At 34.1% G+C, this 24,962-nt stretch overlaps 1 protein-coding gene across 5 annotated transcripts in view; it reads right to left on the reverse strand.

Moving 5' to 3' along the window:
* Positions 1-24,962, reverse strand: part of LNPK (lunapark, ER junction formation factor) — an 80,093-nt gene that overhangs the window by 38,454 nt on the left and 16,677 nt on the right. For all 5 annotated transcript variants that reach the window (XM_025405219.1, XM_025405216.1, XM_025405217.1 and 2 more), the window contains 4 exons: positions 19,799-19,857; positions 10,439-10,479; positions 3,796-3,879; positions 3,662-3,713 (listed from right to left, as the gene is read on the reverse strand). In XM_025405219.1, coding sequence (XP_025261004.1) covers positions 3,662-3,713; positions 3,796-3,879; positions 10,439-10,479; positions 19,799-19,857 — 236 coding nt within the window. The remainder of the gene's footprint in view (positions 1-3,661; positions 3,714-3,795; positions 3,880-10,438; positions 10,480-19,798; positions 19,858-24,962) is intronic.

Here is a 24,962-nt window from a genome sequence, read left to right on the forward strand (position 1 = left end):
CATTGAAAAAAAAAAAAGAAGAAGAATAAATCAGACACTAGTGCATAAAAATGAAATTTAGTTCTGTATACCAACCAAAATCTTAAAGACAAGTTTAATTTTCACCAGCTCCAAATATCTAGATTTCTTTAGAAATCTATAGAAACTATTCAGGAATTCATACTGTGGCAAATTCTATTTTTCATTTACATCCAAACTATTACATTTTAATCTACTAAAGACATTAAGTCTTCCCATCTCCCAGTCTATAATTTCTACAGAACTAAAATACTAAGCATCTAAGCAGAAAATAATGCCATTTAATGTGAATATATACATATATTTACTTTTATGTTTGGTTATTCCTTCATATCAAGTGATGGCCCTGATTTTCTAAGATTAAGCACCCATAGATAAAAATTCCTTATAGAAAAGAGTTGGGGCAAAACTGTCAAAGTCATTAAAAACAAGGAAAGTCTGAGAAATGTCAGAGCCAAAAGAAGCCTAAGAAGACAAGACAACAGAAGGCAATGCTGTATCTGGATGGGATCCTAGAACTAAAAAGACATCAGATAAAAACTAAGGAAATATGAATAAACTATGGACTTTAGTTAACAATAAAGCATCAAACTGTAACAAATGTACCACATGTTAATATAAGAGAAACTCAGCACAAGAGTATGTGGGAGTATTTATATTATCTTTGCTATTTTTGTATACATCTAAAATTATTCTAAAAAATAAAGTCTATTAAGGGGTGAGAGTGGAGGGACTAGGTTAGTTTAGAGCAATTGGTAAACATGATACTCCTTTTAGTGTTAAACCTTAGCAAATCAAAGAATACTATCCTCAAAATTTATAATCAATAATATCCATCATGAACAACTTAATAACAAAAAATAAAAAGAAAGATGCCTAGTACACATGACTCAAAGTTCTGGTTCAGTAATCATGCAGGAGAGTTACTAAGATAAGGATATCACAATCAGATTCATTTTGGAAAGATCTTTTCAAGGGCACATAGGTACATACATGTATCTTTTAGTATTTGTTTTCCACTTTCTATTGTTTAAGTTTAGAAACACGCTAAATTCTAAAAACAATAAGAAAAAGAGAGAACAGTGGTTTGGCAAAAAAAATAAAGACCTGACTTCAAACTCACAGAAATACGGAAATTAAACAAAATTAATGACTAAGTCACCTATAGAAATGATAGGAACTAAGAGATATTCAAAACAAGTAAATTAAACACAAAACTAAAGTACAATTTTCAAAAAGTAGAATAAAGCTGGGATATAATTTAGAATTTTTTTTAAATTAAGAAAAAATTCCAAACAGCAATTAATTACTACATACTTGGAAGAACAATGAACACTACAACAGTGTACACCAGAAGAAGTATTTTTTAAAATAAAATAATTAGGCCATAAGCTTAAGGTCAAAAACCATGTTATTTATTTCTTTATTCCCATATTGTCTGCACATCACAGTTATTCAATATTATACCTAAATGTTAATTCTTCCTAAAAGAATATCGAAAAGCAAAGTCACAGGAATCCAAAGCATGGATTATAGAAAAATGATTGCTAGAGAGATCAGCAATCATTTTTCTATAATTTCAATATGACATCAGAAGGAAAAAAATTATTTGGGTTTCAAACTTTACTAAGAAAAGATAAATACAGATTTTTAAAATAATTATGTTGCCTAAATATAATAAATACTGAAGAATGTTAGTAAAGGGTATCATAATTTTGTTCTTTAATAAGACAGAACATATATTAGTAAAAAGTAATAACAACAGCTTTCTACAAAATATCACATTTTAAAAATACATTCACTAAGGTCATTTTTAAAGTATTTTATACATTGGGAAAAGATTACTATAGTCAAGCTAATTAACAAATCCAAAAACTCAGTTACCTTTATGTGTGTGTGTGTGTGTGTGTGTGTGTGTATGTGTGCTGAGAACACAAGATCTACTTTCTTAGCAAATTTCAAGTATATAACACAGTATTAGTATTCTCACCATGCTGTACTTAAATCTCCTGAACTTATTCACCTAAATAACTGAAATTTTATATCCTTTGACTAACATTTCCCCCATTTCTCCCATCCCTGCTCTCCATCCCTAGAAATAATATTTCTACTCTCTGCTTCTACGAGTTTAACTAAAAAATATTCTTGACTGGACATGGTGGCTCATGCCTGTAATCCCAACACTTTGGGAGGCCAAGGTGGGCAGATCACTTGAAGTCAGGAGTTCAAGACCAACTGAGCCAACGTGGTGAAACCCCATCTCTACTAAAAATACAAACATTAGCTAGGTGTGGTGATGCATGCTTGTAATCCCAGCTACTTGGGAGGCTGAGGTGGAAGGACCGCTTAAACCAGGGAAGCCAAGGTTGCAGTGAACTGACATTGTGCCACTGCACTCCAGCCTAGGGGGCAGAGCGAGACTTTGTCTCTTGATTGATTGATAGATAGATAGATAGATAGATAGATAGATAGATAGATAGATATAGATATTCTTGAAAAATTAGTTCCAGGTATACAAAATGCTTTAGAAATTGTAGAAATCTGCCTTATAGGCCAAAAAATGTTTTTGTATTTACTAGAAAGTATATACATTGTAGAAAACTTTAAACTGGTTATGAAAGTAGGAGTTTCATTGCAAGTATATATGCCTAATTCATTTTAATCATATGTGAACTTCTACTTTTTGCAAAAGTGAAGGCTTCACAACAAAAAAAAATGTTAATATTTCTATGAACCAAAATCCTACTTATGGAAAACGTGGAGGTGGAGGGAATTCTTCCCATATAGCCCTGCCAACTGGAAAACCTAAAATTATTATGACTTATTTAATATCCATGATATTTGTGAATACTTATAAAAAGATTTCCATTCAAAGGTCTAAATGTCATCCTACCTTTACAAAGTAGGTTATAATTCTGGGGGACTGCAAAAATTGAAGTTAAATTTTTAAAAGTAACATTCTATATTGCAACAAAACCCTTACAAACTATATTATTAAAGAAAAGAACAAAGACAAAAGTCATTGCAAACTCAGAATATCTTTTCCCATGCCAGTCTTGGGAATATTTTATGTAACCACTTAATAGAATGACTGTTAAAATTTTATATAACATTTAATGATGTAATAGCAATGACTTCATTAATAATATGGTAATACAACCTCAAAAATAAAGAGTTATAATATAGCGATAATTCAATTTTCATTTTTCTTATTTCTAAATTATTTTATTCTATTCTTAAGTGTTATTTTAGAAGAAACTTAAAATTTCACAGAAATCGTAACATTTTTCAAAAATAAAACATAAAATGTAAGGATTTTCATAACAGATATTCCAAGAGATTATTATTTGAAAGTGGGAAATATTTACGAAATATTGATGAAATTACTTAAATTTTAAAAGATTAAAACCAATCATATATTTAATCTCAACACATATTTGATATCCTAACAACATATTCCCATAAAATCAAAATGAAATAAAATTATTGCTATCCACCCTGAGTCATATCCCAAATTACCAAATATAAATCTACATAGAAGCATTCTACATAAGTTTTTGCACACCTCCAACACACTTTTGAACTCACTTGGGTAAATATGGATCTTTCCAACAGCAGCAGCAGTTTCTACAAAGCTATTTACCTTGTCCAGGTCTTGCAGTTACAGCTGCTCCAGCAGATGGCGGCTCACACTCCTGTCAATTATAATAATGTTATTACAGTGACCTATTACAATATGTAATTTATAATAAAATAGTAGTTATATCACAGTCTTACCTTTGCTTTCTTTGAGTCTGGATCAAACCTTTCAAGTATTAATTTAGCCGTCTTATAAGTTTCTTTTTCCATGACTTCTTCAAGCTACGAACAAAAATTTCCATAAATTGTCACATTTCAAAACACACACTACATATTTTTATAAGTCCTATTCAAAAAGGTTTAAATATCCTTAACATATCCAAATAGAATGAAAGACTTCCTACATTCGAATAATTAAAATCCAGATTTTAAAATGGCTTCTAACCTCTAATGTTACTTGTACTTAACAGCTTTACTGTGAGGAAATACCAAATATTGCTAATTGTTTACATATAATGAGGAGAATAATTACATGCACCAACTTCAATAATGGAATGTGCAAAAATCTATCAGCCATCATTATTGGAAGTTATTAGACATGACAAGCAAATGACAGGCAATTCCTTAGATTTATTTCCTCATAGCACTTAATGCTATTAATTTAAAGAAGGTCGTTAGCCAAGAGCTTTACAAAATAAAATCTCTGTGCCAATTAACTGCTGTCAGCATCGATTTTAGATTATTTATTAGCAGAAGCAATTAGCTTGCTGCAAATGCAGTGAAAACTCACTAACTGGGAGAACAGCCATGGAATTTGTTCAAATGACTTTAAAAGATAACCCTCACCTCTTTTTTACTTAGACTCAAACAACTTTAGAGAAACAACTGAGCACAGAATTTAAGTAAAAATTTTACTGAGTTCTATGTTCACACTAGGGACTATAATTAAATCACTTCATTATTGTAGCATTTTATTTACCATGCACTCAAGTCACTTTATAACTTAATACACAGGTTTAACTTAAAATATAATCGCTAGTAAAGTATCATGAGCAGTTACGGCTAGTTCAACATCAGAAAAAGGTTGAACTTTAGTACAAGACAGTCATAGTTATGACAAATTACCTAATGTGTAGGATAAAATGCTTTTGCAAAAATTGGAAAAGAACCTTTTCTTTCTCAGTGACCACTGATAACCACTTAGATTAAATGTCATATTCATTCCAAAGGACATTTATTTTAAAATGCAACCCAGAGCACATTTACTGAGTTAAAAATATGCTGCCACAATAGCAGTTAACAGATTCCTCATTAAACACTCGATTCAGCATTTAAGAAGTAGGTACTTAGATGAATGATTTATTAGCCTTACCTTGGTTTAATGAAACTAAAATATTTTCCTATTGCAAAATTATGATAAATTCTCAAAATAAGCAAGTTGATTTTTCTGATGTAAAGGAGATGTTTATAGTATCACTTTAGGGTTAGAAAAAAAAGAGAAACTAGGAACGGGGGTAGAAAGAGGGCATAATAAAATACATCCCCAAACCAACATAATCTACATGGAATATCAAAGAAACAAATCCCTGATCACTACACAGTAGACTTTTGATGTTCTAGCAGTGTTGTGCAGTAAAACTTTAGGCAATGACAAAAATGGTCTATGTCAGCATAATAGTAGCCACTAAGCCCTATGTGATAAATGAGCACTTAAAATGTTGCTTGTGCAACAGGGGAACTGAATTTGTACTTTTGTTTTGTTTCGCTTCGTTTTGTCTTAGATGGAGTCTCACTCTGTCACCCAGGCTGGAGTGTAGTGATATGGTTTCGGCTCACTGCAGCCTCCACCTCGCAGGTTCAAGTGATTCTCTGCCTCAGCCTCCCAAGTAGCTAGGATTACAGATGCGTGCCACCACACCTGGCTAATTTTTGTATTTTTAGTAGAGATGAGGTTTCGCCATATTGGCCAGGCTGGTCTCGAACTCTTGGCCTCAAGTGATCCACCTGCCTCAGTCTCCCAAAGTGCTGGGATCACAGGTGTGAGCCACTGCACCCAGCCTGTAGTTTTATTTCATTTTAAATAATGTAAATGTAAACAGCCATACTGATTTGGACAGATAACTCTAAAACTACTACTAGGTTTAAAAAGATTAAACTGTGATCTTTAAAACAACAAACAAAACTCCAAATCAAAATGCTACTTTATCGAATGACTGCATTCCTGGTAGATTATTCAGCAAGTATTCAAGTGTGTCTATGTTTTTATTTATCTTAAATAAAATAATTTTTAAGTACTAAAAGATGCAAATCTATCTCCCATTTTTTACATTTATTTCTAACAAAATATTTTCACATAATAGCTTAATTAACACACATCCATACAACATTTAAGTAATAATATGTTTTAAATACACTGTTCAGTGGAAAGAACATGAACTTGAAACTTCAAAGTGAGAAAAGATCTGGGTTCAATGCACATTTCCATTCTTAGGAAGACTGTTAGCACATCTGTCAGCCTCAGTTTCTCCTCTGCATAGATATTTTAATACTTCATAGCACTACTGTGCAATTTTAAAAATATATAATATAGGAGAAAGAGTCCACAACAGTGCCTAAAATATTAACATAATTTTCAGTGACACCTCAGTTACTCAGAATGGGCCTGAAACAAACTATTTCCAAAAACTCAACATATGAACCTCAAGATTCAGGAAAAAGAAACTAGAATTCTTGAGAATTCTCTAAATCAAGCTTCTCCAACCTTTAGCCACCAGCCACATGTGGCCCAAGACAGCTTTGAACGCAGCCCAACACAAATTCGTAAACTTTAAAACACTATAACATTTTTTTGCAATTTTTTATTTTTGAGCTTATCGGCTATCGTTAGTGTTAGTGTAAAGAATGAATCATTTTTCTGTAATACGGTTGTACTAAAAGTTTTAGGGGCTTTTTTATTTTAAAAGATAGAATAATAAATACATGATTATATTAAGAGTCAACATTGTGATGAGACTGTATATTTCTATGACATGTAAAAATTATTTCTACGGCCGGGCGCGGTGGCTCAAGCCTGTAATCCCAGCACTTTGGGAGGCCGAGACGGGCGGATCACGAGGTCAGGAGTTCGAGACCATCCTGGCTAACACGGTGAAACCCCGTCTCTACTAAAAAATACGAAAAACTAGCCGGGCGAGGTGGCAGGCGCCTGTAGTCCCGGCTACTCGGGAGGCTGAGGCAGGAGAATGGCGTAAAAACCCGGGAGGCGGAGCTTGCAGTGAGCTGAGATCCGGCCACTGCACTCCAGCCTGGGCGACACAGCGAGACTCCGTCTCAAAAAAAAAAAAAAAAAAAAAAAAAAAAAAAAAAAATTATTTCTACTTGATACAACCATTACATTATAGAAAACATTAAAAGATAAAAGGCAACAAGAGCAAAAAAGTGCACAAAACTTATTTTGTGCATACTAGCACAAAAATAAATGTCAAAAAAAATTTTTTAAGTTTTGAAAGATAATTCTACAAATATTTCATACTAAAATTATTCTCGAAACAGAATTTTAAAACACACAAATCATTAATTTCCCTAACCAACATTTATTTGTGAAAAATATTCCAGATGTAAGAAAACTTTCTTTCATTTCTTTCATTTTGCATTGATTTTGCAATTCACAGTATTAAGGAGCATGTTACACCATATAAACTCATCATTTTATCATGCTGAAAATACTGTCTGGTATCCCTGATTTGGGGTTTGCTGTTGAAATTGATGATGTTTTTACTAATTCAGATGTTATATCATTTTCTGCTTTCATATAAGAGTATTCCACAATAATAGTCACATCTTTCTTCTTTGCATTTTTTCTGTTACTGTGTAGCCTAAAGTGAATATTCAAACACTGGGGAAAGCCAGAAAATATTACTGAGTAATATAAAAATGTAACATTTGAAGCCACAATAAGGTTAACAACTCTATAGAGAATAAAAGCTAAATTTGCCAATTTAAGGACTTCTTTTGCTTCCAAAACTTATTTCATGGAATATCATGCATAGGATTTGTACAAAGTATACTTTATATATTTATATAAATTATAGTAGGTATATAAACATTTTTATTTGCAAGAATGACTCACCATTAATAAGAGAGTGCCATAAATGCCCACAAGACTAAATGATTACATTGTACCACTTCTGTATGATTCTGTACTGCTCCCAGAAATGTCAACATTAACCTGTAACTCAGCATGTCAGAATTTCTTGCTCTTGCCTTCAGCTGACATTAGTGAATTCCTTTGAACTAGTAACATCTGTAGTTGATTGTTAAGCTTTAATTCTCAGGGAAGTATAACACTTTTCCTCATGTTCCCAATTTCTCAAGTGATTTTTCTCAGGATTCAGAAAAACACAGATTTCCCAAGGAACGCTAGAAATTACCACATAGGACTACTATTCTGAAAAAAGCACAAAATTTTCATGAAGTCATTTAAAGAGGTAATCTTGACTCATGTATTTTGGTAGAGCTTGATTTCTGAACTGTTTTGAAGGAATGCTCATGGATGCAGAGGGATTATCTGCTTGCACAGATTACTCAGTGATTATTAAAAACTCAAGTTTTGTTAAAGGACCACAAAATACGTGAGTGGTAAAATGCACGCAGATCTAGACTTGGGAATTTTTTAGATAACTAAAGATTACTTCCTAACTTTATATTAATAAGTAAATACATTAAGCTCTTAAAATCTTGTTAAGATGCTTTTTCCTAATTTAACTTTTTAATCAATTGATAATTCATATCTGTCATTACAAATTACAATTTTACAAATTTCAAATTACATTACAAATCTATTCAGATTAAAGGGATGCATCCCCAAGGAAACCACTTTTAATAAAATATCAAGTAGTGACCAGCCTGGCCAACATAGTGAAGCCCTGTCTCTACTAAAAATACAAAATTAGTCAGGTGTGGTGGCGCATGCCTGTAATCCCAGCTACCTGGGAAGCTGAGGCAGGAGAATCACTTGAACCTGGGAGGCAGAGGTTGCAGTGAGCCAAGATTGCACCACTGCACTCCAGCCTGGGCAACAAGAGCAAAATTCTGTCTCAAAAAAAAAAAACCAAAGTGTAAAACTACTCAAACAAAGCAGCTCTGTTAAAGGCTTGAACAGTCAAGACCACAGACTAGTTCCAGTAGCAAACAGTATTATAACCAACAATAATAATCAAGTAAATGCAAATTGTGTTTAATTAATAAAGTGAATTAGAGCCAACTTATTTTTCTTTAGTCATACTGCAAGAGAAACGCCATACTGCATTATTAATACTGATGCCTAATGAACCATTTAAACATACAGAGCTATTGAACTCTGAACTTTTTTAACTGTTGTCAGACTTAAAATGGAACATCTTTTATGTTGTGATTCCTTTAAAGGCTATTTAAAAGTAAATAGTTTGACTTATCCTTTCAAACAATTTTCCAAGTCGGCTCTGTTACTCTACTGAGAGATTTCCCAAATCATATATTCTTCAAGATCCTGTTTTCTGGCCATGTGATGCCAGTGACATTGGGCTGCTTCTCATCACTTAGGATTTTTTTCTTTTCTGCTTTCCTTTGTCTTCCTCTTCATCTTTTCTACTTTAACTAATATTTCTCCATTTTGTTATAAGCAGGACTTGTCTCTGATCACCAGTACCAGCTTTTCTTTTTATCTCATCAGCAAGTCAAACCAATCATATCACAACTTCTAAATCACTGATGCTATCAGTATTTTCTCACTTTGAATTTCTGGCTGTTCCATAATGTTCAGACTAGCAGAAATATAATAATAAGATAATTCTGTGTTTGGCAATTTAGAACCACCAAAATTGTCAATGCAATTTTGATAAATACTTTATAGGACACCTAATAAGAAGCAAACAAATAAAGCGAAGGAATCCTTTCAAAATTAAAGTCCTCTTACTTTTCAGGTACTTAAAGCCCTTAAAACCAGTATCTAATATCATGAATTCACAGGATAATTTTTAACGTTAGTCTTAACCTTCACAATATTGGTTTCTTAATTATTACTTGTTACACACTAGACTAAAATGTATCAAATTGATCATTTGCACCTGATTACATTTTATTAAATACATTTCTATACAACATAATACTATCAGCAGTTACATTTTCACACTTCAAAAATAAACATTAAAAAATTAGTAGCTCTATGTCAAACACCAACTTCAATTCACTTATTACAGACTACTATATTATCAACATTTAGAGCTCCTTCTGTCTTACTCATGGTCCTCTTTCCAACACATCTGAAGGGATGCATCAACTAGCCCCACAATAGATATCATGTGATCAGAGTTACTGACAGAAAGTGGAAAACTCTGAAGAAAACAATTATATATCTCTCTCTCTCCCATCTCTTCTTCAGTACTTTCATGTTGAATTTCTCTTACAACTAATCTTCTTGATTCCCTCTCTTTCTTGGTGTCAAGAAAACCTAGAACTGACATGTGGAGATATTTTGTCCTTTTGTATTTAGCTCTAATAAACAATCTGGGTACCCACCTTTTTACCCTCTCTGCCTCATTTAGGCCTCGAATATGACTCATTTACTTACTTCTCAGCTTCCAACTGATATAGACTCTCAGAATCTCAAAAGTCCTTCTAAACTACTTTTTCCTATCAATCATTTTTAACTAGCAAAAATATTCACAATTTCACTTCATCATTAAAATGCTATCTAAAAGCATATTTCTTCCTTGGAGAGTTATTAACTTCCAACACACAAACATTATTTATTCAAGTTCTTATTAGTTTAATATAAATTAATTTTAAATAAAAGTTAACTTACTATTTTTTTCCTCTGGGATTTTAAATCATCCAATGCTTCATCTAGAAAACAAGATTTCAATAAAAGCTAAATCAAATATTAAGATATTTAGATACAAGAAAACATCATGCCAAATGACACACGGTAGCAAACACAAGAAAACTTTCTCATTTTAGGATGTCTCAAAATTTAACTGATGTGTAGAGACAAAAATTATCTCCATCTTCACCTACATATAGTTCATATTTTTGCCTGTGTTATATATTACAAGCCATTTAGGGGAGAAACTGACTTTACATAGTATAAAGCACCTTTCTAAATTGAAATATATACACACATTTTTTAATGTGTTCAGAAACATTACTTTCTACTATTTCTTTTTCCTTTCAACACCTCACCCACATTAATTTACAAAATTAGTATCAAATCTCTTTTTATACACTGGTAATAAAAATGTTCTCTTTGTTTATAAGGAAATAAGTACATATTTTACTTAGTCAAGCCTGAAGATAGTAAGCATGACTTTTTTTTTTTTTTTTTTTTTTTTTGAGACGGAGTCTCACTCTGTTGCCCAGGCTGGAGTGCTGTGGCCGGATCTCAGCTCACTGCAAGCTCCGCCTCCCGGGTTCCCGCCATTCTCCTGTCTCAGCCTCCCGAGTAGCTGGGACTACAGACGCCCGCCACCTCGCCCGGCTAGTTTTTTGTATTTTTTAGTAGAGACGGGGTTTCACCGTGTTAGCCAGGGTGGTCTCGATCTCCTGACCTCGTGATCCGCCCATCTCGGCCTCCCAAAGTGCTGGGATTACAGGCTTGAGCCACCGCGCCCGGCCGTAAGCATGACTTTTTTAAAAAACCTTGAAAATCTATCTTATTGCATCTGAGAAGGGACATGGAAAAAATGAATAACTTTTCAAAATTAAGCATTTCTAAGATTTGCCTGCTTATATAGGTTGGCATGGTGGAACAGAAAGAATCATCTCAAAGGATACCTTTTATGAATGTCAATGTTGGATTTACAAATGTATTTAAGTTTCTAGTTTTTCTCTAGAAATATTTAATACAGATTGACACACTATTCCATATGGAAAGAAGAACTTATGGCTTAAATGTTATCGAATGAAACGTAAATAACTGTTCTTAATACTTAATTAAATTTATAAATAAAATTATTACTTCTTCACTGAAATTCTAGGTAACAAATACCTGAATACCCAACTCAAAGTACACCATTTATGTAAAGATTCAAAGAAACACAAACATATAAAAAGATGATTTTACTATAAAAAATTTTTTCAAAATAGATTAAGCAGTCTTTAATGTGCTAGCTAACTTATTACTAAAAGGGGGAGAAATCTGCTAACATCTTCAAAGAGAATAGTAATTTTTTGTTAGATAAGACCAAGCCAAACATCTGTACTTTAATCCAAGGGTCAGTAAACTTATTCTGTAAAGGAAAAACTAAGTATTTTGGGCTTTATGGACCAAAAAGCAAAATCAAGTACGTACTTTTTGATTTTTGAGACAGGGTATTGCTCTGTCACCCAGGCTGGAGTGCAGTGGCATGATCTCAGCTCACTGCAGCCTTTGCCTCCAGAGTCCAAGCAATTCTCATGCCTCAGCCTCCCAAGCTGGAATTACAGGTGTGTACCACCACACCAAGCTAATTTTTGTATTTTTAGTACAGACAGGGTTTCTCCATGTTGGCCAGGCTGGTCTTGAATTCCTGAACTCAGGTGATCCACCTGCCTTGGCCTCCCAAAGTGCTGGATTACAGCATGAGCCACTGCACCCAGCCTAAGAAATACGAAAGAAATACAAAATTTCCACAAACTTTATTGACTAAATTCAAATACAGGTTGAGTATCTCTTATCTGAAATGCTTGGTGCTAGATGTGTTTCAGATTTCAATTTTTTTTTTTAGTTTTGGAATATCTGCAGAATACACCCCCGCTGAGCATCCCAAATCCAAAAATCCAAAATCCAAAATGCTCCAAGGACCATTTCGAGTATAATGTTGGCATTCAAAAAATTTTGGATTTAGGAGCATTTCAGATTTTGAATTTTCAGATTTGGGATATTCAACCTATATAATAATTGAGTTCAATTTTTTGTAATATAAGTCTACCAGTGAAAAGAATGGAATACTTTTGGGGGTGGATAACATTTCACTTAATTGAGGTTCAAAGCTAAGTGTTCTCTATCATCAAAACTGATTGCAAATGATAATCCATTAATGCTGATCTGTAATGAGATTTTACATATCTGATTTTTAAAAATATCTTTTCACACAGGTAGTTACTGCCAAATATTGATACCAATCCACAAGCATATGATTTTAATTGAGCATATTCACTAGTTTGGAAGGCATTTACAAAATTCTATTAGATTCTTCTTTTGGCATTTGCCTTTTAGACTATTATTACATTGGAAGTTAATCACCTCCAAAGACTGAAGCTCTTCAATTATACAGTGAAATGGATTTAGAAACATGGAAATTTCCTTTGCACTTGCCTTGAGGTCTGAAAAATTCTACTGGAACTATAATTTCAGCTTGGATAATGCATCTGCTGCAAATTTGTGTGGGAATGGCAATTCTGTTTCTTGTTTTCATTTTTATAGCATCTTTTTAAAAATTACTTGTCATTACAATGTTGTTTTCTAAATGACTTTACCACATTATAGGTTTTGCATATATACATTGTTTTGCTTTGCAATCTTAGGTTGCAATAATTAAGAACCATTATCAAGGCTGTAGCAAAAGCTAATTTCCAAAGCCAGTCAGTATTCAAACACAGTGGCTGAAGTTGGTTCTTCTCATTTGGAAGTATTTCAATCTAGGTTTTGAGCTCAAAATATGACAATAAAACTTTACCACTGCTAAGCCATCAAACTGCTGTGAGGCAAGTCAAGATAGCTTCTATTCATAATTAAAATTCACATAACTAACAATGGTTAAGTCCTTGAGAGCAATGATGTTCCCTTTGGCACTACACAATAACAAATTCAAATATGTTCTGCAAAGTACCTGTTGTTGAATAATACAATGAATAATCATAGAATTTAAACACCTTACAGTTTCAAAAGTTTTGTACAATTTGTACAACTAAGTCTTTTCCTGCTACATACATATTTTTACCACGAGTAGTTACAGTACATCTTAGCAGATTCCACTTCAGGTTGTAGTAAATTGCTGTTTTCTAAACTTCATTGAAAATATTCTCACCTAAAGTTGTTCTGCAAAGACTTTTTATAGAGACTAATTCTTCAGTCACTTCAAGCTCAGCGTTGACAACTCAAACTACAATTGAGTGGTATTGATAGCATCTGTCAACTCAACCACAGCCAAGGAAGATCACCTGAAATAATTTGCCTTGTTCTTTAATTGACTACTCATGTTTGTTTTTCTGAATTTTCTCAATTCTTTAGGCAACTGTTCTTGCTGAAACGTTACTAGTCTTAAGTATATTTTCCCTGAACACATTTTTTCTGCTGCAGCAATCAAACACAATTTAATTAACTCATCATTGGTAAATAGCCTCCCTTTCTTCACAAACAAGCCACTCAGAAACTTTCTTTGGCTGAAGCTCCATTTTTCCCTTTCAGTTTCATGAAGCAATTCTGCAATAATATATTCCATTTTAAATTTTCTAATTTTTATGACCATTGCTTTCTGTGAGTTGGGAATATGATGATGAGTAGTTACTATAATAATGTCAAATACATATTGTACTCTTTTAGCACAGCTATAACATCATTGCATAAAAAATACAATGCTTTGCATTTCGATAACAAAATAGTCCACATTCCATTATGTACTAAAAGTGCAACATTCAAAGTCCACTTTTCTTTTCTGGTTTTTACATGATGGGTATGCATAGGTAATAAAAATAAAATAAAGTTGTCACAGTACAACAACATGACACTTAAAAACTGCCGTCAAGTTATAAATGCATCGGTTGAAAAACAATGTGAAATGATGAAATGATTACTCCTACAACTGCCTGAAGTGATGAGAGCACCACATACAGTCAGTCACAGGTACTCAATTCTGCCATTGTAGGATGAACGCAGTTAAAGACAGCATGACTCTGTTCCAATAAAAACTGAAATTTGAATTTCATATACATTTTACATGTCAAAATATTCATTTTAATATTGTAATAATTTAAAAATATAAAAGCCAATCATGAGCTGTACAAAGCAGTGGGCAGGACTTGGCCTACAGGCTGCAGCCACCAATCCCTGCTTTAATTTATATAGGGTCCAACTTGTAAAACAAAACAACTAAAAATAATCGAGAATAAAAAACAAGGACAGGATCAATAGCTTCAGGCTTAAAAAAATACTATGTGACTGCAAGACAATCTTTTACAAAGTCGATTTTAAACATACATGTAATACCTATTCAAATGAATTAGTATACTTAAAAACAGAAAGAACCTCTGAAATATATTTTAAAGCAAAAAGAAAATCCTTTTAATAATCAAGTCCAGATTTGCCTATTTATTACATAAATTAAAAATATTCATACATTTGATTTCCTTAAAGAAGTGTTCCAAAGGACTCTTGAAAAGGGTTTCTTATATTTCTTTTGCTATCTTGCTATTCCTTGCAGTCAGAAAGCATATTTGCTTTAAACTTCTTCCTATTCTTCCACCATCTGCTATATTACTAAATATCACCAAAAACAATATCAGAAGCTTAAATTTCCTTAATCTGATAAAAAGCATCAACATTTTTAAAACTACAGCAAACATCATACTTAATGGCAAAATATTAAAAGCTTTTCTATTAAAATCAGGAACTAGACAAGGACTCCTGCTATTCCCACTTCAAATGAATACTGTACTGAGTCCTAACTCATTTAAGAAAAATAAAATAAGAATCAGAAAAGAAGAATCAGTGCCATCAGCTCATGTTTACACAACACTTTGCAATTTTTATATGCTTTCATATGTAGTAACATTTACTACTTTTAACTGTCCTATCAAAACAAATACTTCTGTTTTCATTTTATTTTTTTCTGGGTACATAGTTGCCGTATATATTTATGGGGTGCATGAGATGTTTTGATATAGGCATACAATGTGGAATAAGCACATCATGAAGAATGCGGTATCCTTCCCCTCAAGCAGTTATCCACTGAATTGTAAACAATCCAATATACTCTTTATTTTAAAATGTACAGTTATTATTGACTATAGTCACCCTATTGTGCTATTAAATACTAGGTCTTACTCATTTTTTCTGTTCTCATTTTATAAATTAAGAAACTGTAAGGTTCAGCTGGGCACAGTAGCTCATGCCTGTAATCCCAGCACTTTGGGAGGCTGAGGCAGGTGGATCACTTGAGGCCAGAAGTTCGAGACCAACTTGGCCAAAATGGTGAAACCCTGTCTCTACTAAAAATACAAAAAAATTAGCTGGGCATGGTGGCGGGTGCCTGTAATCCCAGCTACTTGGGAGACTAAGGCAGGAGAATTGCTTTAACCCAAGAGATGGAGATTGCAGTGAGCTGAGATCATGCCACTGCACTCCAGCCTGGGAAACGGAGTGAGACTCCGTCTCAAAAAAAAAAAAAAAAAAAGAAAGAAAGAAAGAAACTGTAAGGTTCAGGGAACTTGTTTGTAGTACAAAAAGACGGCCAGTGTGGCTGGAGCAAAAGTGAACAAAGGAGAGTGAAAGATGAGGTTGGAGAAATAGGAATAAGCTAGAAAGTCAGGATATGGATTCAGATTTCATTCTGGTTGCAATGGGAAGCTATTAGAGAATTTTAAGCAAAAGACACACAAGATCTGATTTATACCTTAAAAACAGACTAGTGAAGAAGCAATTGTGCAAGCAAGAGATGATAATGAATTAAAACTGTAGTAGTAAAGAAGGTGAGAACTGGTCAGATTCAAGATCATTTTGGAGGTAACGATTATATGACTTGCTGGTAATGTGAATGAATATGAAAGAAGAATCAAAAATAGCTCCCAGGTTTTTGGTCTCGTGATGGTTAATTCTATCTGTTAACTTGATTAGGTCACACAAGGTATCCAGATAATTGGTCAAATATTATTCTGGGTGTCTGTGAGGTTGCTTTGGGGTAAGATTAGCATTTCAATCAGTAGACTGAGTAAAGCAGATTGCTCTCCCTAATGAAGTGGCCCTCAGCCAATCAGCTGAAGGCCTGAATAAAACAAAAAGTTTACTCCTCCCTCCAGAGAGTGAGAACACCCCATGCCTGACTCCCTGGAGCTAGGACCTCTATCTTTTCCTGCCTTCAGACTCAAACTGAAACATCAGCTCCTTCTGGGTCTTGAACCTGCTAGCTTTCAAACAAGAACTTACACTTACTGGCTCTCTTGGTTCTCAGGCCTTCGGACATAGATTGGAACTAAACCATTAGCCCTCCTGGGTCTCCAGCTTGCTAACTGCAGATCTTGGGACTTCTCAGTCTCCATAATTGCTTGAGCCAATTCCTCATAATATTTCCTATTGGTTCTATTTCTCTGGAGAACCCTAACTAATACAAGTTTTAACTAGTAGTCATATAGGGTAGGCATTTCTGAGATGGAGAAGACAAAGGGAAGAGCAGATATGAACAAGTGGGAATAAAGGGGAGGAGCAATATTAATTCTCTTTTGGCCATGTTACTTATGAGATGCCTACTAAACTCCTAAGTGGAAATATCAATTACACAGTTAAATATACAAGTCTATAGCTGAAGGGAAGAGTATGGACTAAGGACTTAGATTTGGGAATTATTAACAAATAGGCAATATTTAAATCTGTGGAAGTGAATAAAATCACCTAGAGATGTACTGTCCAATGTATAAATAATAGCCAGGAGCCACATGGGGCTATTTAAATTTAAGCTATTTAAAATCCAGTACTTCATTTACACTAGCCTCATTTCAAGTGCTCAACAGTCACAAATGGCTAGCAGTTACCATATAGAACAGTAAATACAGATTATTCTCATCATCATAGAAGGTTCTATCAGACAGCGCAGACTCAAACAAGTTACCGAAAAAAAAGAAAGCCAAAGACAGAATTCTAGTAGAAGAAGTAAGGCAAATAAAACTAAAAAGAAACCACCAGTGAAGTGTTGTCAATGAAGCTTAAAGATAAAAAGTTTTCAGAAAAAGGGTGAATAACTTAATTAATTCAAATACTATTAAGAGATCAAGCTGGATAAGAAAAGGGAGCTGATTACTGGCTTTGACAAGACATAGATAATGAGTGACCTTGAAATGAGCCACTGCAGTAAAAATGGTGGAAACAAAACCTAAACAAATTATGCTGAGAAGGAGTAGGTGGGGGAAAAGAAGAGATACCAACTATAAACAATTTTTTAAAAAATTTTTGTTTTGAACAAGAAAGAGAAATGGGTGGTAGCTTAAAGGAAATGTAGGGTCAGGAGAGGTTTTCCTCCCCCCGAAATAGTCATACTGAGGCAGAATTATATGCCAATAGGAATAATAAAATAGAAAATGATGCAAAAGAGATGATAACTACAGGAGATAACTATAAGAGCAAAGCTCTAGAGATGGCCAGAGTATTTAAAATCCAGAGCTTAAATGACGGTTGGCCATAGATGAGATCAAGGCCAGTCTTACAAAATATAATGAAGGTTGAGACCCTACTGAGTATAGACAGAGCTAACTTTACATACATTCAGCCCTCCATATGGATGAGTTCAGCACTCATGGAATTAAATCAACCATGGATCAAAAATATTCAGAAAAAAATTAAAAATAACAATACAATAAAAATTACAAATTTAAAATACAATATAGCAACTATTTATACAGCATTTACATTGTATTAGAGATTACAAGTAATCTACAAATGATTTAAAGTATGCAGGAGGGCGTGTAAGTTACATCCAAATTCTACACCATTTTTATTCTTGGGGGTATTGGCACCAATCCCTCACAGATACTGAAGGACAACTTCACTTGGTGGTATAGGTAGCTCTCATCTGTTTACATCTATTTTCTGTATAAAGTAAGACTATAGGTTAAGAGTGACCAGGTAGATGTTGCAGGGTTTGTGTGTTTGTGACTTTTGGCTTTTTTATTTGGTCAGTTGGTTGGCTGGTTTCAGTTTGGTTAGATTTGATTGTTGGTTTTTGGTAGGAGGCAGGTATTAGTGATTTGAGGAGAAATACAGTAATAAACATCACGCTGACAGAGAAAAAGGTGAATTTACTGGGGAACTATAATAGGAACATAAGGCAGTTTTAAGTACATATTTGATACCTGCAATCATAGATTTAAAATAAGTTTGGTCAGGTGAGTATGTTGTATGATTTTCCTCTAATAAGTTTAGCTACTTCGATGAGATTAAACCTGTAAATGTATTTAATCAGAATACTGTTTTGCCAGTCATTGATTAGGCATATAATTGTATTTAAAGAGGGTAGGTTTTGACAGATAAGTAGGATGAGAAGGAGGAGCAAAAGGGTCAAGAGCGTCAGCAAGGAAATAGTCATTGGGGTAGATTATAGGACCTAATGTGAGCAGAAGAGAAGAGAGGTTGTGAGTGAGGAGGGCAATTTGAAATTCATACATTAATATTTGTACAAACTTTATTTGGATCCTTAGTCAAACAAAAATTTGTTAAAAGCAAATGATACTTATGAGATAACTGAAAAGTTAATATTTTTATATTTAATATTTTATGATATTAAGAATTCTTTTCTAGGTATGAAAATGGAGAGATACATTTGGGATATACTTCAAAATAATATATGGGGTGAAAAAATGGGTTGAGGTAAAAATGAAACAAGACTCTGTAACAAACTAAGTTTTCCATAAACATTAATTTAACAAATATAAATTCTCTTTATTTAAAAATGTTTGTTTTGGTTGGGCACCGTTGCTCCAGCCTGTAATCCTAGCACTTTGGGAGGCCGAGGCAGGTGGATTGCCTGAGCTCAGGAGTTCGAGACCAGCCTGGGCAACATGGCAAAACCCTGTCTCTATAAAAATACAAAACACTAGCTGGAAGTGGTGGCATACACCTACTCTGGAGGCTGAGGCATGAGAATCGCTTGACCCGGGAGGTGGAGATTGCAATGAGCCGAGATCATGCCATTGCACTCCAGCTTGGGCGACAGGCTCTTCCTATCCCCTTGACTCTGTCTCAAAAAAAAAAAAAAAAAAGTTTGTTTTGTGTAAAAAAAATCTAAATGAACAAGACAGAAATAACACGAATTAAAAACAGAACCATCTTGATCATTTATAACCTTCGTCATGCTTTATAATAAACAACTCTTCAATACTTACCACATTATCATTCCAAGATCATATTTTACAACCTCTCTTACCAGCACACTCTAAGATAGGTATTTTTAAAACATTTATTAAAAATTGGAATTAAACTTACTATTTCTTTCTGTTCTCTTGGAAAAGAAGAAAATAAGTACTGTTCTTATGCTCCAGATGCTAAAGGGGAAGCAAAATTCCAAAACAAAAAACATCATTAGAAAAAGCAAATTAGAAGCCATGTAAAATGAAAACATATATTTCCAATTAGAGTTAGGTACATTGTTTCCCTTTATATATAGAAAACTAAAAAGCATTTAATTTCTGCCAGAGAACATCAGAACCTGTGCTTTCAAAGGAAGAGTTCTCAACCTAAAGTCCACAGACCTTCTGATGATCCCCTCAAATTGCAAAATTACCTCTGTGTGCATAAGTGCATTTCTCTGGAAAGATCATTGCTTTCATCAGTCTGAAAGGAATCTATGCACCCCTCAAAAGATTGAGAATATTAGAATCCCTTACTAAATAAGCATCAATTCCAAAAACTTAATTTGTCTATTCCCACACATTAAGGAAAAATGCTTTTACAAATGTAAGAGCATTACACACATATAAGTTGCTACTCCTTCCCTATTATTTAACAACAGAGGGACAGTCTCTACTCTAAGAGATTAAGCTAGCTGGGGGAAAAATAAACAAAAACCTTACCTTCAAATAAATACTTCATAAGTAAAATTAGCTAAATATCTCCTTCCAAAGATTTTATAAGGATAATTCTTTAGGCCTTGCATTAGTAAGACATCAAATGAATTGAAAGAATTAAAAGAAACTAAATGAATAATCCTCATCACAAACTTGTCAGGGTCATCTCCTAAATTCAATGTAAACGTAGCAAATACCTCTTCTCCATAGAACCTGGCAGAAATAAGTACATAAGGCTGGGCACAGTGGCTCATGCCTATAATCCCAGCACTTTGGGAGGCTGAGGCAGGTGGATCTCCTGAGGTCAGGAGTTTGAGACCAGCCTGGCCAAATGGTGAAAACCCATCTCTACTGAACATACAAAAACTAGCCAGGCGTGATGGCACATGCCTGTAGTTCCAGTTACTTGGGAGGCTGAGGCAGGAGAATCACTTGAACCCAGGAAGCAGAGGTTGCAGTGAGCCAAGATCATGCCACTGCACTCCAGCCTGGGCGGCAGAGCAAGACTGCCTCAAAAAAAAAAGGAAAAAAAAGAAAGAAGTATATAAACATTATTCATCATCTTAAAACATACATTGTATCTCTTGTAAAAAAAAAAAATCGATTGTTTTTAAAAAAAAAATTGTTTTTTAAAAAAAATCGATTTACTGGAAATACCTTCAGAATATAAGTACGAAAATTAGTTCTTCACTCTGAAATACAGATTGCTATTTTGGGGAGTCAACCTGCAAGTAGTCACCAGTGATCCCTGTCCTTTGGTATTCACACCATTATGTAGTCCTCTCTCACCAATGTTGGTCTGTGCGACCAACAGCATGGCAGAAGTGATAGTGTATCACTTCAAGATTAAGTTATAAAGGACTGCAGCTTCCATTTTGGGCCTACTCTTTCACTTGTCTTTCTCTCTCCTGGATTACTTGCTCTGTGAGAAGACAGCTGTCATGATATGAGAACAGTCAAAGAAGTCAAGGAAAAGGTCCATGCAGTGAGGAAGAAAGAGCTGTGGTAAACACTCAGCAAAGAACTGATACCTGCTAATAGCTGCCTGTGTGAATTCAGAAGTAGATTAGGGAAAAATCAGCCAACGTGAGTAAGACCACACCAGATATCTTGGGATTTGAATTCAGAACCCATTTTGGTGATGGCAAGACAATTAGCTTTGGCATGATTTATAAATTCCTGGATTATACAAAGAAAAAGGAAACTAAACATAAGCTTGCCAAAAAATAGCCTATATGGAAAGAAAAAGACCTCAAGGGAAAAGCAAAAGGAACACAAGAACAGAATGAAGAAAGTCAGGGGGATTGAAAATGCCATTGCTGATGATAGCAAAAAGAAATAGCAGTCTATTTCTATGTCTAGCAGTGAGCTGGAGATCTGATAACAGCAGAGGGAGTAAAGATCTGCAATGACTTTATCTACAGTGATTGGGTGGATTTAGTTAAGCCTTGAGATGACTGTGGCCCCTACCAACAGCTTAACTGCAATTTACCTAAGAACAAAAAATCCTGAGACAGAACTACCCAGCTAAACTGCTTTTAACATTCCTGATCCTCAAGAGCTGAGACATAATAAACATTTGTTGTTTTAAGCTACTAAGTTTTCGGGCAATTTGTTACACAGGAATAGATAATACACTTTTTAAAATATTGTGATGACTTATTTTTGTGACATGAAGACACCAAATAACTAGCACCAGATTAATTACCTAAAAGTACAAAAAACACCAGGCTTTGTCCTTACCAAGAGAAGAGAGATAAGAGAATATAGGTTAAGCATAATGCCCATAACCCTCAAGGATCCCACAATAATAGAAAAGTCTCATATCACTTCTCCAGTGCAAACCCACTGAAATAGTAGCAGGCTGGAAGAGAAGACTTTTAAAAAGCATTCAGAGAAAGAAAACAGGTGGAAAAAAGGATGGAATTGCAGAGATAGTGGCTAGAATTCTGTAGGAAATTTTCTTAAATGAGTAGATACTTTTCAAAAAGCATATATAATTGTCAGTGTGAATACTACAAAAATTGAAATATACTGTCTTCAAAATAAAACTCACTAAATCCTCTCTGTGGACAATAAACTCTTCCTCTGGTTTTTATCAGAATTCTTCCTGGATAACATGAGCTATCAAACAACAGACATTTCCATATGTCAAGTCTTCAAGACTTGAAAAGGTAAAACACATAGAATTTATTATTCTTTAGGGCTAAATTAAATGAAGTTCTTCGGTATTTTTTGTTATTTTTGTAGAGACAGGATCTCACCATGTTGCCCAGACTGGTCTTGAACTCCTGGCCTCAAGTGATCCTCCTGCCTCAGCCTCCCAAAGTGCTGGGATTATAGGCATAAAACATCATGCCTAGCCCTTTTCTATTTTTAAATAAAATTTAGAAAAAGAACTAAAGTACTTCAGGACTCTGTTTTAGTTATCCCAACAAAGGTTTTGCTCTCCGAATAATTAAAAATAACTTACTAAAATATAGCAACATACTTTGTGAAGATATTGAAGATATTAAGGATACTATTACTAACCTCTAGTTAGAGAATAGTGGCATAAGCTCCACTTCCCCCTTTTCTTCTTAAAAATAATCCAAACAAGGAGAACAAAAATAAAAATGCAAACTCCTTCTCTGGTAAAACAGAAATATAACTAAAACTCAACCATCAGATTATGTGGAGGCACTCTCAAAAGCAATGGAGATTATTACACAGGGGCTCCAAAAAGTGGAAGCAAAACAAGAAAACTGCCTATTTCACAAAGAGGTAACAAGGTAAACTTTTCCAAGTGTAAAACTTAAAACCCACGTTTGTAACAATGAGAACAAGATGCACAGCTACAGGCAGAAGCTCCTCAGTTTGGTTCCAATAAAAAAAGAGAGAAGGCAGAAATTAAAAAGAAATTATTCAGAAGTGCACTATTTACAAAGAATGTTCTGTTCCTATGGCAAGGGGGTTGGGGGGAAGTTTTGTATTGTGAAAGAAATACAATTGCCTAGCCCCACTGGCTGGGAAAAGATAACAGCTAAACAAATTCACACACAAAATCCTGAATCATAAGGAAAATTCTAGTTAGCCTGGAACACAGGAAGATATGCCTTCATACCAACACAACCTATAAATAACTGACCCAAAGTAAATGTATCACATAGTGAAAGGTTTTAATTAATTATAAAAACCAAAAGCCAAAAAAAAAATAGTTTCAAAACAGACCAACTTCTTTCATATCAACAAATATTAAGTGGGCTAAACTCACTAAGGTAAAAGAAAAACACCTCCACACTGTATCACCAGACAAAACCCAACTCTATAATGTAAATGGATGCATCTAAAACTAAGAGTCTTTTAAGGTTGAAAATAAAACCATAGACAAAGGTATAGCAGGCAAATGCAAACAAAACAAGGGTTGTGATCTTAAAACCCCAATGGTCAAATTTTTTTAAAAAACCTTTAAACTAAAAAAAGGTCACATTATAAAGTTAAAAAAAAAAAAAACATCATTCCTTTCCAAAAAACGTTGCTAGAGCAACTGAGCATATCCACAGGCAAAAACAAAAAACAAAAATTAAACCACCTCGACCTGAACCTTGATTAACTCAAAATGGATTCTGAACTTAAATGTAAAAAAAAAAAAACAAAAAAAACTAAGGCATAGAAAAAAACGTAAGAGAAAACCTTCACAACCTGTAGCAAGGTAAAGTGGTCTCAGAATTGACAAGAAAAACACAATTAACAAAGGGAAAAACTGATAACTTGAACCTCATCAAAATTAAAAACTTTTGCTCTGCAGAAGACCCTGTTGGGAGAATGAGAAGACAATCTAAAGACTAGGGGAAAAAAAGCTGTAAACCATACATATCCAACAAAGAACTCTTTTTTGTTTTTTTGTTTTCTTTTTTTTGTTTTGTTTGAGACGGAGTGTAGCTCTGTTGCCCAGACTGGAGTGCAGTGGTGTGCGATCTCGATTCACTGAAACCTCCGCCTCCTGGGTTCAAGTGATTCTCCTGCCTCAGCCTCCTGAGTGGCTGGGATTACAGGCACGCGCCACTATGCCTGGCTAATTTTTGTATTTTTTGTAGAGATGAGGTTTCATATGTTGGTCAGGCTGGTCTTGAACTCCTGACTTCGTGATCCACCGGCCTCAGCCTCCCAAAGTGCTGGGATGACAGGCGTGAGCCACTGCGCCCAGACAGAACTTTTATCTATAATATATAAAGAATTCTCAAAATTCAAGAGTAACAAAAACGAATAATCCAATTAGAAAATTGGACAAGTCATGAATAAACATTTTGCTGAAAAAGATACATATTAATGGCAAATAAGCACATGAAACATCCTCAGCCATTAGGAAAATAAAAATTAAAACCACAATGAGATATTGCTACATACCTATCAAAACAGTCAAAACAGAAAATAGTGATTAACACCAAATGCTGGCAAGGATGTAGAGAAACTAGATCACTCATACCCACCTAGTGGCAATGTAAAATGGTATATTTACTCTGAAAAAAAGTTTAGCAATTTCTTATAGAACTAACATGTACTCACTATATACTCCAGCATTTGCACCCTTGGGCATACACCCC

The sequence above is a fragment of the Theropithecus gelada genome, chromosome 12 (genome assembly GCF_003255815.1).
Source record: "Theropithecus gelada isolate Dixy chromosome 12, Tgel_1.0, whole genome shotgun sequence".
NCBI classification, from domain to species: domain Eukaryota; kingdom Metazoa; phylum Chordata; class Mammalia; order Primates; family Cercopithecidae; genus Theropithecus; species Theropithecus gelada.